The 16,736-nt window shown below is 42.5% G+C and overlaps 1 protein-coding gene across 1 annotated transcript; it reads right to left on the bottom strand.

Moving 5' to 3' along the window:
- Positions 1–1,357: 1,357 nt before the first annotated feature.
- Positions 1,358–16,618, bottom strand: tspan7 (tetraspanin 7). The gene is made up of 9 exons (XM_083776525.1): positions 16,497–16,618; positions 15,575–15,660; positions 8,460–8,648; positions 7,920–7,994; positions 7,649–7,744; positions 7,392–7,547; positions 5,552–5,635; positions 3,602–3,687; positions 1,358–3,518 (listed from the first exon to the last, which is right to left on the bottom strand). The coding sequence occupies exons 1-8, from the start codon at positions 16,519–16,521 to the stop codon at positions 3,619–3,621; spliced, it is 780 nt and encodes a 259-aa protein (XP_083632651.1). The 5' UTR covers positions 16,522–16,618; the 3' UTR covers positions 1,358–3,518; positions 3,602–3,618.
- Between the last annotated feature and the right edge of the window lie 118 nt (positions 16,619–16,736).

Genomic DNA, 16,736 nt, shown 5'->3' with positions numbered 1-16,736 from the left:
TTTCACCTGACTCTTATTCTCTCAACACACACGCACGTATGCACGCACGCACGCACGCACGCATAATCCCATGCAGATCTTAATCCTCACCATGTCTACCATTAACCCTTAACCTTAACCCTCCTCTAATTCGCCTTATAAAATTGACCTTGTCCTGCATAAAACAAAAACAAAAAAACAAAACAATCACCGTTATTCAAATGCCAAAGAGAACATACAAGGTCAGGTTTTGATAGACTGATTTACCATTTGTTTGTTCCTGTAACAGTGCAACTCATGCTCAATGCAGAACCAAACACACAACTTGAAAATAGGTAGCCTATAGGCTACTTAACATATAGATTAAGACTATAAAAAATATAGTCATAATCTAAACATTATTATTTATTTTAGTAGCCAATGATATTTTCTCCCCAATTTAGTCGTTATGCCTATACTCCACTGCACAACACATTTCTGTGTTGTGCAGGTTATGCTGTCGTAGAACCTATACTGACTGACCTGCCATGAGTGAGGAGCCCCCACCGGGAGGATGTGTAGAGAGCCTACTCCTCCCGCCCAACACTCCCCGCTGACAGGTGCTGTCCCAGGATTAGGTACAATGGCCATTATCACCCTTCTTGCCCGGCTTCCCTCACCCGAAGGCCCAAACTCAGGCCAATTGTGTTTGTATCTATAGACGCCCGACAAAGCAGGACACACCACTGTGGATGCGAACCCACAACCAGAGGTTGAAACTTACACAACAAATTGACTGTGTAGCCTACATTAAGGTAAGGAGCATATTGATGGCATATTGATTGGCTGAAATGTTGGCTACCGCTATACAGCATATACTTTCAAGTACTCAATTGTTTTACTTAGTAAAAGTACCAATACTACAATTTAGAACTACTTCGTTACAAGTAAAAGTACGGAATTGAAAATGTACTTGAGTAAAAGTACAAAAGTGTCGGCATCAAAATGTACTTAAAGTACTAAAAGTAAAAGTATTCATATTGCATATATATGTCCAATTTAAGTTCAAAATGTGTAGAAAATCTATTGAAAATAGCTGATGTATTAAAGTCGCCAAAGTAACTAGTAAATATAACGTTTTCAAATAATTGCAGAGAAGTAAAAGTATAAATTTTTGCTCCGAGTGGAGTAGAAGTAAAAGTACTGGAAATTGGAAATACTCAAGTAAAGTATAAATACCTCAAAATGGTACTTAAGTACAGTACTTAAGTAAAAGTACTTAGCTACTTTCCACCACTGTATACAGCATACCTTCATGTGATGAAGCATTACTCAACAACCTACATTCATAACAGAATCGTTACACAGGACCCAGTCGCACTACATTGTTATTGTGAATATTTATTGATAATAAGACCACTGGCGGTGCCTTGGTCAACAGCAGATAGTAGCATGGTGTGGTTCGTGTTTGTGAGTGTCTGGTGACATCATGAGTAAGCTGGATGGTATTACAACTCAGTATTTACATTAAGTTAAGGGCATAGAAAGAAGTGGGATAAAGTGGCAAACATTACATTCAACAAACAAATTATCAGATTTCTAAGCGACCCCGAGGAGGCTTTTAATGATATAGCAAGTCTGAATAATAAAATAAATAAATAAATCAGGCATCCCCAGGAATCAAGACTGAGACTCACACATTATCAAACAGAAACTTTCTCCCACAGTCAAGTTGATAAGATTGAATGGCACACGCACGCACGCACACACGCACACACACACGCACGCACACGCACGCACGCACGCACGCACACACACACACGCACGCACACACACACACACACACACACACACACACACACACACACGCACATACAAAATCAGATAGAAAATCACTGGGTAAAACAATAGGTTCAGTGTAAACTACTATTAATATACAGCAAAAGTTATACAGTAATCTGTTGCACAAGAAAACAGATTAATAGCTCAGATACAACATTTATATAATTTAGCTTAATAGAATGAGAAACACCACATGACATAAACTACGTGTCCATTACGTATCTACAGAGATAATTATACCATTGATGCGCTTCATTTCATATTGAAGATTAAATATAAGGTCCAAATAGCTAACTAATATATTAATCATAGGTACTGTTTGTGCAGAAAATTCGTAAAACGTAATCATTAGTAGGATATGCCTTTTCATTGCTATCGCTGGTGCCTTTTCAAGATGATTTATAACTCCAAACCATTCATAATCAAATATAAAATGTCACAAAAGGTCTTCACCACCAGCAAATACTGTAAGATAGGACGCAGACTGATAGAAAAATCAACTTCTCGTCTACAAAGTTGTCTTTTAAGTATGAATTCTGATTCTGATTGACCTAGTAACAATTTACAATAAAGTGCTTTTATTAACCTTATCATATGTAAGGGCAATTTTACATGTATGTTTAAATGGTTCACATTTTTTGCAAACCTTGGGAGAAAATGGATGTGTATTTTAACTTTAATACGAAGAAGAGACCAAAAGTTGCAAAGGTGATTAACAAAACACCATTTGGAGAATCTATGTGAAGAATCTATACATTAACTGATACACTAAAATATTCCAAATTGAGGCTTGAAGTGATACCAAAGTGGCAATCAATTTCATGCATCGCTTCACATTTTAATCTGTCACTGAATTGCATATTCAGGAAAAATAAATGTAGGCCTACATTGGCTGTAAAAAATGAAATGCTCTCTAAACATGATCACATTTCTCCCTCTGCTATAACCCTGTTCTTGTAGGCTCGGTTTAGTTTTTTAATCATTCTTAGTAAGTCAAAACCTAAAATGCCATCATCAATATTGATTCTCAATTTTTTACAGATGATCTTTAGGCAGTTATTTTGCTTTATACAGGACAGTGCAGAGCAACAGGAATCAGGAGAAGGGAACTGACATGCAACACAGATCTCCAGCAGGAATTGCTGCCATCATATCATGTGGATCGACGCACATCCGGTCACTATACTGACAGATTTTCAATTAAAAAATAAAATAAAATCACAACCATAGAGAGATATATATATACACCAGTGAGCAAGAGCAAAATCGAACAATTCAAATACGTTTTTTTTTTTTCAAGCTTTAAATATGCCATATCTGTACAAGGATTATGCAGTGACCTTACTTGATGAAAGTCTTGCGGAACATGCTGCACTCATCTGTGGCGTCGAGTTGCCTCCGATCGCCGACCTAAGACCAGCGACGGCGTGTCTACTCGCGCACCAGCTCTCATAAAGCTCACGGGGAGTCGATGCTTTAAGAGCAACTCACACACCAAAGCAGCAAGGTAAAGTATAGTTTCAAAAGCTTGGATGCTACAGCAGTGAGTTAAGGAATGGTGCTTTACAATAAGTTACATTGAGATCTTACATTAAGACAGCAGACAGAGAGACAGAGGGCGAGGTCAAAATTTTCAATTTAGAAGTGTGCTAGCGTTGCAGGAATTCCCCCCTTCCTCTTCTATCAAGGTGCAAGTTTGTCTTCTCCTCTTCACCTCTCTGAAGAAAAAGTAACCGTTATGATTGTGTGTATGTGTTTGTGTGAGAATGTTCATTTTGTATGTGTACAGTATGTATTTCACCTGTCCTAACACAGCAGCTACACCATCTCATACTGGTTGGCTGTAATGATCCTGGATAGGCAGCAAGCCAGCAACATGCCAATTAGCTGAAAGACAGGCAGACAGTTGCAGAACGTTAGGGTTCATTTTCTGTTACATTTACAGATGACAACCACAGACACACAGATACCTGACAATGACATGCATCCTCGGTGATCAGATTGGAAGTCAAATGGGTGAAAATCCATTCAAATATACTGAATTATACGGGGGTAGAACCCAAGATTAATTACATTTTCACCTACCCAGTCCACATTACTCAAGGCGATCAGAAACACGATTTTATAATTTTACACATTAATTATGAAGTGGAAATGCATAGATCGTAACTTAACCCATTCTGTACGGGAACCCATTTTGGTGTCAGCATCATGTCGTGCTTTAGCTATTTAAAAATAGCAGATCTACAAGCTCATAGCGCGCCACCGAGTGGCGCGCTACAAGCTTGTAGGTCTGCTATTTTTGAAAAATTGAAGAACGACTGACATTTTTAGAATCTGATCTCAGGTCAGAATGGGTTGATCAGACCAGTGTGTGTCCAGCGGAAACCTCGTTATGAATCTGATCTCAGGTCAGAATGGGTTAAGACCAGCCAGGCATATTGATTGTTTTGGGGGGGGAAATACACAAATGTAATACAAGAATGTCACAGACAGTTTCCTGTCCATGTAAATCAGGGGTCCAAAACTTAGTGACACGTCAATCAATATTTTTGATTCATTGTGTGCAGTCCTCTGAATAACTTTAGGCAAAATACAATAACAGACCATAAACTGTGTGTGTGTGTGTGTGTGTGTGTGTGTGTGTGTGTGTGAGTGAGAGAGAGAGAGAGAGAGAGAGAGAGAGAGAGAGAGAGAGAGAGAGAAAGACAGAGAGAGAGAAATTAAAAGGAAGCATGCATGGTTTCCTCTTTCAAAACTTCTCTCGCCCAATTTGGCTTGACTTTTATCTTGAATGGCACCTCACGGCTCACGCCTAACTCAAATCAATCAAAACCTATAGCACAGGCTCTGCACTTAATCTCCAGCAAGCAAACGCAAGACCTCCAGAGAAAAATAAAGTTATATTGTTTGGTAGCCATAAACATCATCCCGTCTAATTGCCAATTAAGTACCGGATGCCATGGACGACAAGATGTCTTCCCTTGGGAATTCAAAAAAAATATATATATTCTTTAAAAAATATATTTTTTTTTCATCCATATTTAGAAAATTTCTCTAATCTGGTGTACGTACATTACATGCATAATAGAATTACAAATTATTTCTTTCTTTATAATGGGAGAATTGGCACTCAAAGCCTAAACTGGTGACCACCAGGTGGCACTGAAAGAGTTAAAGAAAGCACTGTTGGTATCTATGGTGTAGAGTAGACTGTGTACAATATTCAGAATCATACTATTTATTGACATCACTATCACCTATTTCAGTCATAATAGCCTGAGGACTTTAACAGAGCAGAGGACACCTGCTGGTATGTTCAGAACATTTCTAATTCTATCAAAACCACAGAAGGTTTTAACTATAGGCTACATGAACTATAACTACCGGTATAACTCAAATGGTTGAATGTAATGTACATCCTCCTTTTTCAAGTTTATCTCCCGTGGTCAGCACCTCCCCACTATTGGTGTGCACTCCTACCTCTTTGTTTGTTTTGAGTAACAAAATAAAGCTAGCAAACTATGGTAGGCATAACAATTTATAATAGCATCTTTCTAGCCTACAGTTTGGATTTATACTCACCTAGAGTTGGCAAGTTGGCGATCCATACTAATATTTACAGTGTAATGTCATTTTGATTTGACAACTATTCTATACTGAAGGTATTTCATACTTAACGAACAGTCGTGAAAGCAGAGAATTGGCAAAGCCGCAAAGGTCATTTGTCTTTCCTTTTCCCCCATCTTACCTGTGAAAAGGCAATTCCAAACGTCACCCCTGCAATGATGGCCATGTTGGTTTCCATAAACGATGTGACCAACTCATAGCATCCCTGAAACACATGGAAAAGGTTAGAGTGCCGCCATACTGTATCCTAAGTTCCTCGTTAAGACATGCGTTCATGTAATGTGGTCAATAATATTATTGTGCGATATTGTTGAGTTGGCACGATTAAAGTCCAAATTTTAAAAAGCGGTTGCGTTTGCATCATGTCTAAACAAGCAATAGATTGTTTAGGCAACATATTTTTGTTTTAATTATTTTTTTAATTTTTATATGTGGTGACAAATGTTGGGCACATCTTCACCGAAAACTGGACTACAGCCTTTGAATCTGAATCTGAACTAAGTCTGTAGAGCTCCCTCTGGTGGATCAACTGTGTACATCACAGCTTTGAAAGGTAATAGACTAGATATTCGGGTAGCACCTTGTTTACAATCCTGTCTGTGGACCACCACGCTCCACTCTGACCCACTTGAGGCTAATAAAATTAGCAGGGAGGAGATGTGTTCTGGGGTGGAGTTGATTTCAAGGTCAAGGTCAAAGCTTACTTTTAATTATAATTTATACCGTATTTCAAGAGCACTTCTATCTATGAAAGTGGATATTCTAGCTAGACAATTTACCTAAATAAAATGTAATCAAAGTGGATAATCTAGCTAGACAATTTACCTTTTTACAATCACAGTCTGACTTCATGTCATTAACATGTAAAAAGAAAAGATAATGAAATTGCTCCCTTGAGGAACATTAATGGTTGTTGAATGGGGTCTGACTCTGCAAGCCTTAACAGCTGTGACGTATTTCCTAAATGGGGCTGGTTGAGCCAATGACAGCGATGCTTGGGTGGGGGCGAATTCCCCTCGAATCTCCCCCCTCCTCCGGTGCATGGTCCAACCTACCATCGCCTACGGCAAGTTGCAACAAGGCAATGCTGAATCAGTTTCATGTGCCTGTGTCCCGCGTAAGCCACCTGCTGTGCAGTGGTCATCTTTACCGCTAGGATTCCTCAATTGTTTTTCATTTCATCATGATACATTCGCAATGTTTTCAGAATGTATCATGTCCCTATTATTCATATCAATCACGTTATTCTAATTAGCGGCCTATAATAAGACTTCTCACAGTCTGGCAATGGTATATATCACCAGCCTTAGAAAATGGCAGTAGTACAGTAGACCTTGTGCCCAACCCTGGTGTAGCAGTGTGTGTTCCTAAGGGCCTTTGCACGACCTGGGGGCATACTGTGAATTGTTGAGATTGGTTTAAAATTCATTTTGCTTTCTGGGCCAACTGTTTCTCCCAGCAGAAGAAAAGAAAAACCTCTTTGCTGATCTCGAATCATCCATTTAGACTATTGTTGTCCTTCAGAGATAAATGAAAATGTATATTTGGAAAAGACAAGCAACAAGCCACTATACCAACCAAACAAGTGCTTTTTGTGTCCCTTTTCACTCTGTCTTTGGGCTCTCTAGTATGGTTTAGATATTATACCTTGCTTCTCCTTTCCTTGTTATTGAAGTTATGTGTGAAGTGCACGATTGTGACACTTATACTGTATAGAAAACACACTTTGATAAACAAGTATGACAGGATTTGATTTATTACTGGCTGACATAAACATTCATGAATACATAATGCCGGTTGGGCCTGCTTTCTATAGCTGAGCGAGACTGGCAAACAGGCCCAATGACAAATGAACAGACGGGCAGCCTGACTAACAGATAGATGAACGCAACGCACGCACACACGCACGCACACCCGCACGGACTCACGTGCGCACTCAAGTGCGCACGCATCACACTGACCTGGTGGTAGACCTTGTTTGGGGATATAGTCGCGTTTCGCAGATCGTCTGGGCTGCAGTCGGAGGAGTTGAGGCAGCAGCTTGGAGGAAGGCCATTGGCCGGGTAATACACACTACCAAACCAGCTCGTGTAGTTATACACCCCACAGCAACGCAGCTAGAGGGGGGAGAGAGAGAGCGGAGTATATTGATTGTTATGGTTTTGTTTTGGTGCTGTAGGACAGTTGTTATCATTTAATGGTGATTCGTGGAACTTACGCTGCGCTGCAAATTGTCCACAGAGCGGCTCGTCTCGTCATTGACGTTGTAGTTGAGGACTGCGTCGGTGTACGTTCTCAGAAAGGTTCCCTTTATCTAAAACACGTGAAAAAACAAACACACACACGCACACGCACACGCACACACACACACGCACACACACACACACACACACACACACACACACACACCGTAGTGACAGTGAGTCATATGATTTCACCATTTGTCTGAGAATGTCATTATGTCAAGTTATGTGATGGTGAAAACTGACCTCATGACGAAACACAAATCCGGAGATGCCAGCCACTAGTTCAGCCAAGAAGACCAGAGATAGGAACATAGCATACTGCAGAGAGAGAGGGTGTGTGTGTGTGTGAGAGAGAGAGAGAGAGAGAGAGAGAGAGAGAGAGAATGAAGCACAGGGGATCAAAGATTTGCATGGCTTGCATTAATAAAAACCTCTCCCTTACAGCAAGTCTGTATCATTTGCCTATGTGCATTTACAGTTGCTCACTTATCCTCCCATGCGCGTGCAGCCACCCCCCCCCCCCCCCCCGCACCCCCCCACCCCCACAGACACACACTCTAACACACGCACGCGTCGCAAACACACAGCTAAGCAAATTGCCCTCCAGCGTCCTATTGGATTTCCCATCCTTTTCTCCCTGATGGGGGTCAACTGTTGTTTCCCCCGCTCAGGTGACTGAAGGTCTAATTAATCAACTTCTAGCAGCCCCTCCCTCCCCCTCTCCCTCCCTCCCTCCCTCCCCCTCTCCCCCTCTCCCCCTCTCCCCCTCTCCCTCTCTCTCACCAGCTTGAGCATCCACGGGCTCCCCCTGCAGGTGGCGAAGCATCCAAACAGGCCGAAGACGATGATGACGGTGCCGGTTCCGATGAGCACGTACGGCGCATTGGTGGGGTTGTCGGCTATCAGAGAGATGTACGGGCCCAGCATCATCTTCCCCCATACTCCCACCGCGAGCAGGATGGCTCCTGTTATCTATTAGCGGGAAGAGGGGGGGGGGGCAGGGTGAAGCAAGAGAGGAAGAGTAGTGGACAGAGTGGGGGGAACGAGAATCAAAGAGGAGGAAAGATAGCCTTTATCTGTCCATTGTCCCGCCATACTGCAAACGGCCATGTTTTAGTAGCCTATGGTGAGGGTCGAAGAGGAATCAAGGTGGGAAAAGAAAAGTGAGTAATCAAGGGAGCGGACAAGATAGAAGCAGGAGGAGGGGACAGGGAAGACATGTTGAGGGACATTCATCAGGAGCACGGGATGGCAATCACCTGCTTTATGTAATTACGTTCCCATTTCACACACACACACACACACGCACACGCACACACGCACACACACACACGTGCGCGCTCGCACGCACACAAATACATATCCAAACACAGACACAAATGCAGCCTATGCATGATCGTGAACAAAAAAACAGACACACACACACTTTGCACACATTCACTCATGCATACATTGCTCACACACAGCATGCACGTGCACTGCACACACGCGCGCGTGTACGCACGTCGCACACACACACACACACACACACACACACACACACACACACACACACACGCACGCACGCACGCACGCACGCACGCACGCACGCACGCACACACACACACACACACACACAAAGAGAGGGGGGGGGGCGAATCAAAGAAGGCCTTTGATGCATGGCGAGACTCTTCCTCCTGTTGCGCCTCTCTTAGCATTTCAAATGAAGGCTGCAGATAAAAGAGCATGTTGTACGAGGAAACTGAACGGCGTGTGTCTCAGCTGGGCTACGTCTTACTGGGATGGGGAAGGACAGAGGGGTGTGGAACGGGTGATATTGACCCACCCGCCTGCTAGTGAGGGTGCCAACTCCACTACGTCCCAACGCATGCACACGGCACGCGCGCACACACACACACCCACACACACACAGAGGGCATCAACAGTTTATAGGACGACAATTTTATCAATTGCAATTTGTGGCCATTTTTTTAAACCCCTGAAGAAGAAAACAGCAGACATGCAAAGTCACAACCCTTTCTAAATACCTCATCGTAATCCTAATTGTTTGCGCTTGTTTTTATGCAGGCCTATGCAAGTCTGTCCTTTGTTTTGTATTGTAATGTGTTCTTAACGTATTAACTGTTGTGTATGTTGTGAGAGGACCACAATGGAAATAAGTCTTAGGTCTTTATTGGGTTACCCTCAAATCAATCTACCGGTAATCAAATCACCCCCAAAATAAAGCACAGAAGTCTGACATTATACTGACACTAGAGGGGGTGTATACGTTGGTTAGACATACTAACAGTGTGGCCGGGTTCCATGGCAGTTAACTAACCCGTAGCTCCAGACATGTGTGGCAGATTAAAACTAACTCGTGGCAGGTTAAAACTAACCCATAGCTCTGACATGTGTGGCAGATTAAAACTAACCTGTGGCAGGTTAAAACTAACCCGTAGCTCCCGACATGTGTGTGCGTGCGTGTCTGTGTGGGTGCGCGCGTGCGTGTGTGTGTGTGTATGTGCGTGCGTGCGTGCGTGCATACGTGCGTGTGTGCCCGTGTGTGTGTACCAGTCACAAGGAGGTCCTGATTTGAGGTGGGCTGTGTCTTTGATTTGTACATGGAGCAGGCATTCCAAGATAAACATTCCAGCCATTACTTGGAATCATAACAAACCTTGGGTATCGATGTAGGTTCGTCATACTGATATTTGGAAGCCTGGGCCATGTACACATACTGTCCACGAGTGGCCTAACATTAGCTGGCATGACAAAGAGCAAAGCCAAACAACTTGCCAAATACTGCTCTGTTTCGGCTGTTCTAGGCAGTTTGTCTGTGTGGAGAAGGTTCCATGTGTATCCTTAGGTGCTCATGAACTGTCAACCAACCCTGTTATATTTATGTCCCTCCATAAAAAATATAAAATAAAGGCGAAAGCCACAAAAAAAATTGTGAAATTAATTGTAATTTGCAGATTCAAATAAAGAACTAAAGTGTCTGTGTGTCCTGTCCATGACGTTAAACTGCTCCATTCTCACTGTGCAATTGTGGGCTTTTAGACGGCTAAATGGCCGTCTAAAAGATAGGGTAAAAATAGTCTTGAAATGAAAGTTTTTTAACAGTCTAGGCTTATATTGTTTCAACGTGTTTCAATCTAAGCCTAGACCGCTAACACACTTTAATTTTAAGACTAATTTACCCCAATTCTTTTTTCCATTTAGCCGTCTATTAGGCTACAAAAATGCTCAGTGGGTTGTGACTACCATGCACCGTTAAAGTAGTGGTTGCAGATTTAACAGCCAATGCTGCCTGGTGCCTCCAGTGAGCAGCTACCAGGAAGAGGGCCGTTGGACCTGGCCTTCTATAGCGGTGTGTCCGTCCGCTGTCGGAACAACAGTGGGTGGATTCCGGGCCCATGCAATGCATGGATGGGATCAGCTACGCTACAGAGAGTGCTTTGACACTGTGTGGCAATGCAGGAGTGGACTGGGGACTGCAGGGTTCAGCCTGGGACATGCCCGCGGACTGGTTGTTGGAGGGGGCCTTGACAACATGGGATGCCTACGCAATGACATGCCTTGTGCCATGACATGCTTGTTGTTGTATCATGAGGACTGAGGACATATGCCTCGGTTTTGTGGATGTAACATTGATGCACCTGAAACATGTGTCCTTGTGTCCTGTGTGTGTGTGTGTGTGTGTGTGTGTGTGTGTGTGTGTGTGTGTGTGTGTGAGAATACATTTCTCTTTCAGTTATTCACAAGTGTTTAAGTTAATGTTGTCCACAGGGCTTGATCTAATAAGTCGAGAATAAAAAAAGAGTTTGCACACCAGGTGTGCGTGTCTTCTTGGCTGTTTTCCAGCCTCCGTTGCCACTAATAAGTACAAATCGCAGCGACAAATAGCTGGCCATTTGGTTTTCTGCCATCTGTACCTCAAAGCTATTATTGCTTCTGTTTTCCGTGGTTTGGAAACTATGTTAACTGTGATTCAATTAGACCTCAATGGGAAGGCAGTGCATTTCTGCACTTAATGAACAGGCAAAGGTTCTTTCGGAGTCCAAATCACCAGGCGCTGGCCTGCCCTTTAACAATGTCTTGGGTCCTATATCATTCACGGTGCCATGAGGTTACAATTATGGTTTCACATCTTGTGCGAAGCTGAGGAACCACCTTTGATCTTGTAACAAGCACGTCCCTATAGAGCAGTGGTTCTCAACCAGTGGTCCGGGGGGCCACCAGTGGTCCTTGAGGGGGTTCCAGGGGGTCCCCCAGCTAAATGATGGAGAGTTGGTAACCAAATGGACCCTTATAGATCTTTACCTCTTGAGAGTGTAGCCATTTGGGTCCATTTGGGTTTCACTTTACGCTCTCAAGAGTTGTTAAACATCTGCAATACTGTTCATTTACAAGAAGTCCACACAATAATAATAATACCCAACGATAATAAAATATTCTTTGTTTTGGGTGTGATAGGCATCAAAATGGTGGTCTGTGGCTCAAATGACAAATAAATAATGGGCCTTGATATATGAAAAAGGTTGAAAACCACTGCTATAGAGGGCTTTCTAAAGATGTGTGTTCAGTGTTTGAAGTAATACCAATGTTGTGGTATATGTACATATGCCACTATACATCCTCACACAGCATTCTCTATTCAACTACACGACGGAGTCAGGACTTTGGTCGTTGATTTAAGACGACAAAACGTCCTACATTTCCAGGGCAAACGTTATTCAATATTTGACTTAATATGTATAGGCTATACTCAATGCAGAGGTACATGTTATCCATCACTTGACTACTGATACATATTAATATGTGATGACTGCCTATACACTCCTTTAGTTATCTGTGATAATGGCTGCACACTAGGACAGCTTTTGGTGACATGTGTAGGCCTGTACTGTTATGACGGAATATCAAATCACCACCAACAATATTCTCTCCTTTCATTAATGGCTTCTCTTGTACACAAATGAGACTATAGCCTGCCAAACCTGGAGCGTTCACTCTAACCACTAGTACCTACATTATATACTTTTCTGACCGGGGTCTCCCAGCCAGGGGTCTATACCTTACCTCCGCTGCTCCTTTTTCCCCCTCTACACCTCCAGAAATCTCCTCTCCAGAAATAGCCGATCAACAAGCTAGCTATCTGCTATTTCTGCTGAATGTTTGCCTACCGGTATTTTTGCTGCATGATCGCTGAATGATCACCTATTGTTATGTTGTTACACGTTTGATCTATGTATTACTATTTTACCAATGACCAGCTCAGTGGCCTTGTGGTTATAGTGTCCGCCCTGAGACTGGGAAGTCGGGGTTCGATCCACGGCCGGGTCATACCAAAGACTGGGACCCAGTGCCTCCCTGCTTGACACTCAGCATCAAGGGTTGGATTGGGGGTAAGTCCCTGTGACATACTAGCGTCATGTCCAGGGGGTGTATACTTGTACATCAAGCTGCCTCACGCTACAGAAACAGGAGATAGGCTCCTGCCCTATGGGCCTCATGGCTCGGCAAGGCTACTTACTTTATATTACCAATGCTGCTATACAATGAATGTCTGAGGAGCCGGAAATAAAACACATTTTACTCTCTCCTACCCATGTACACAAGACGCAAAGACCACCTTGTATAACCTTGCAAGCCATGTTGTAGCCTAACCTTGTATCAAATGACCAGAATATAGGTTCACGTGGTATAAGGGAATTCAAATAAAGTATACGAGTTGCAGGGGCCACTCGGGACGCTTCTTGACTGTTACAGCATTCCAAGCAGGCTCAAACCGCCCGCTGCACGTTTTGTTTGAAACTCAATGCCACGCCGGGAACCCTGGTTACAGCACAGGGTTTAAAACAGGTCACCCCCATTCCCACCCCACCCCCTCTCCCTGTTCCCATAAAGGAACAGGAGGTGTCTGCATTAAAAATGTGATCATGTGAACAACGTACGTACTCAGGAGTCGTTCAACTTTAAAACATACTGCACATGATGGATTGGAGATATATAGGCAATCACCAGAGCCCGGAGGACATTATCTACCCAGGACAAGCTGGCCCCTTACTGTAGTGTCCTTGACATAAAAACGGTTTTCTGTCTTCTATAGATGAATTCAGAAACGGGTCTCATGGTCGCAGCTTACGTATTTCCTGTAGGCGGACTCGACATAGCTGCAGGGTTTAAAGTAAACCCTCACCAGGCGCACCTCTTCTACTACAGTGAACGGTAGAGTGACTGATGTTAGTCTGCCTCAAACGTTACTCTTACTACTAACACTAACATTACAAAGATGCCCAGAACATCGAGATGAACCTGTTTAGTTTATGGCTGCTCCAACAGTAGTGGCAACATAAAAAAAAGGCTTCTGTACTTTATACCTCATACTTTAAATGCTTAGTATGAGGTATATATTTTTTTAATGTTGCCACTACTGTTGGAGCAGCCATAAACTAAACAAGTTCATCTCAATGTTCTGGGCATCTTTGTAATGTTAGTAAACACTCCCTCTCTCTCTCTCCTCATGACCCTCAGAGGTGAGAGGGGCCCCAGGGATTAATGATTGGGGGGACCACTTCCTTGCTCCATGCAATCATCCCTTGTTGGAAAGACATCTGAAATCTGATCATGTAGACAGAAGAGAGTGCTAAGACCGCCCAGACTAAATATAAATGTTCATATCTGTGACACTGACACATGACTGCATGTCAGGGAGAGACAAACCTTCATCAACCTTAACCAGGAAACGGGGGAGCATGTCGGGGTTAGTAGGGAGTATAGGCCTACTAGTACTAGCTATATTTAATTGACAATGCCAGTTATCAGAAGCATAAGTGAAATCCAATAGTGAGCTACACTACATAGTGTATAAAGTACAGTAGCCTACATTAACACTGCTTGGCTATTCTGTGTTCTGTGGTCTCATGTTCAGCACTGTGCATTTCACACTATCGTTTAGTAAATAGTAAGTTAGTAACTATAATATTCTATTAGTAGGCTAATCCAGATGTAAACAAAGGGGTAGCCATGATATTGAAAATGAAATAGAACACAAGAGATATTTTTTCATTGGCTTGCAAAGCAGATACTGTATATACCTGCATCACAATCGGTTACATTTAATTGCACATAATATAGACAGAGCAATTGAGTTTAGTGATATTTGTAAGCTATATAAAAAACCAGGGAAATCACGTTGTGGATAATTAAACATCTGTGTTTTTGGAATCCTATATAAGAATTTGATTTAGCCTATATAATTATATATATAAAGCCTACATAATTCTGCCATATTTTTGCTACAATTAATTAGGCTATTTTGGTAAAAGAAAAAATAAATATATATAGGACTATATCTTCCTTCAAGATCAATGTGCGACAGCGAGGACAAAATTATAGGCTATAGTTTATCATGGATGTATAAAGGGTGAAATGTGCTGTCCCTTTATTCGATAAAATGTACAGTATAGGACAAATAAAAAAACACGCATTAAATATTCAGGCAGGCTACGCCTAGACACGATTAAAATTATTTCATGGTGGTGATGCGAAAAACATGAAATGGCAAACACTGTCGATGTGAGATATGGTGCGTTGATTTCTGTGACAGCAACGCCTTATATCTGAAGATGGAAAAGAGGTTATATCATCGAGGCTATACTAATAAAAAACGTAAAGGGTCGGGAGTCGTCCGAGTCGAAAAACGCACGACCCCGACAAAAAGCAAGGCCATCGACGCAACCACCAAAAACATAGTTTACATAATAACGTGATAATAAAATAACGGTCGCACTGGTCGTCACACAGAGCACGATGATGCTGGTACCGTTGTTCAGATGAATGATGAACACGATTCGAGGCATTGTATAGCATTTGCTAGTCTACTGAATAACAATACAAGAAAAGCAACATACCCAAAACACGAAGGAGTAGACGATGAGGAGGGTTTTTAGGCAGGTTATCACTGGTTTGGTCTCCATGGTTGTCTCGTCGTATAGCCCTACAATAGGGGGTATAGCCAGGGAAACGTCTGTGAAAATCGCTGTGGCGTGTTGCAGCCAGAGAGCCCGCAGACGCGCTGATGCACCCACACAGCGTCACAGAAACAACGCATCCACCAGCCTCTCTAAAGGCAGATGGAATTTATGTATTTTAGTAGGGCTCTATAGAAGGTGATCCCTCTCTGGCTGCTTTCAGTTCCCAGAACAATGTAGATTCAGTGGAGTAAATAACGTATTAAACATTTTTTGACACGGTAATAATGGCACTTTATTCTGATTATCAGCAGTGAAATGGTTTAACATAGTAGCTGCGTGTTAAAAAAAATAACCGTGTCTGTTGTCATATCTGGGAGCGCAATAGCTACACTACGTAGATTTACTTACTCTCTTTTCCGCCACAGTAATAAAAACATATCTTATTCTTACACCAACACCACATTTTAGATTTAACCGCCTTATCAAAATATTCATTCAATCAATGTGAGGGTGGGGGAAAAAATAAAGTACTAGCAACCAAATAAATAAATAAAAGAAATAGAAATTTTTTCAGAGGTCCAGCAGGGGGCCCTATACTTCAGATCCGACTGAACTATTTCCACTCAAATACTGCCAGAATAACAAGTAGCCTAAGCCTACATGGTTGGTAATCGGCGCACATGCCTTTGGCTTTGCAGACTTGACCTTATAATGGAATAGGCAGTGCAAATAACAATTATCTGTAATATCAGTAGCTAGTATAAGCTAATCAACATCAGCAGTCTGTCTGCTGACGAGCGTCAACAACAACCAACTGTTGTAACAATTAAGCCACACATTGCAGCCACCACAACCTCACCCTGCTGGTATGAATTCCATAGCATCTGTTGAATCCCGTCCTCGTCTCTGACTCATTCTCCAAACTGCTCATCTCCCATCTGCACTGCTCTAAATCCCGTCTGGCTGGACTCCCAGATGATTACAACTCAACCAAAAATTTGCTGAAGCCCACCTTGTGTTCAAACTCCCTGAACTCTTCGCCACCCCCCTGCACCGCTACAAATGACTGTGCAGATGCACGTGTCAATTTCAAGCCCTT

The sequence above is a fragment of the Protomyctophum parallelum genome (genome assembly GCF_964188405.1).
Source record: "Protomyctophum parallelum genome assembly, chromosome: 11".
In the NCBI taxonomy this organism is placed as follows: Eukaryota; Metazoa; Chordata; class Actinopteri; order Myctophiformes; family Myctophidae; genus Protomyctophum; species Protomyctophum parallelum.
Note: the sequence above shows the minus strand (reverse complement) of the source record. Positions and strands in the feature narration are given on the sequence as shown.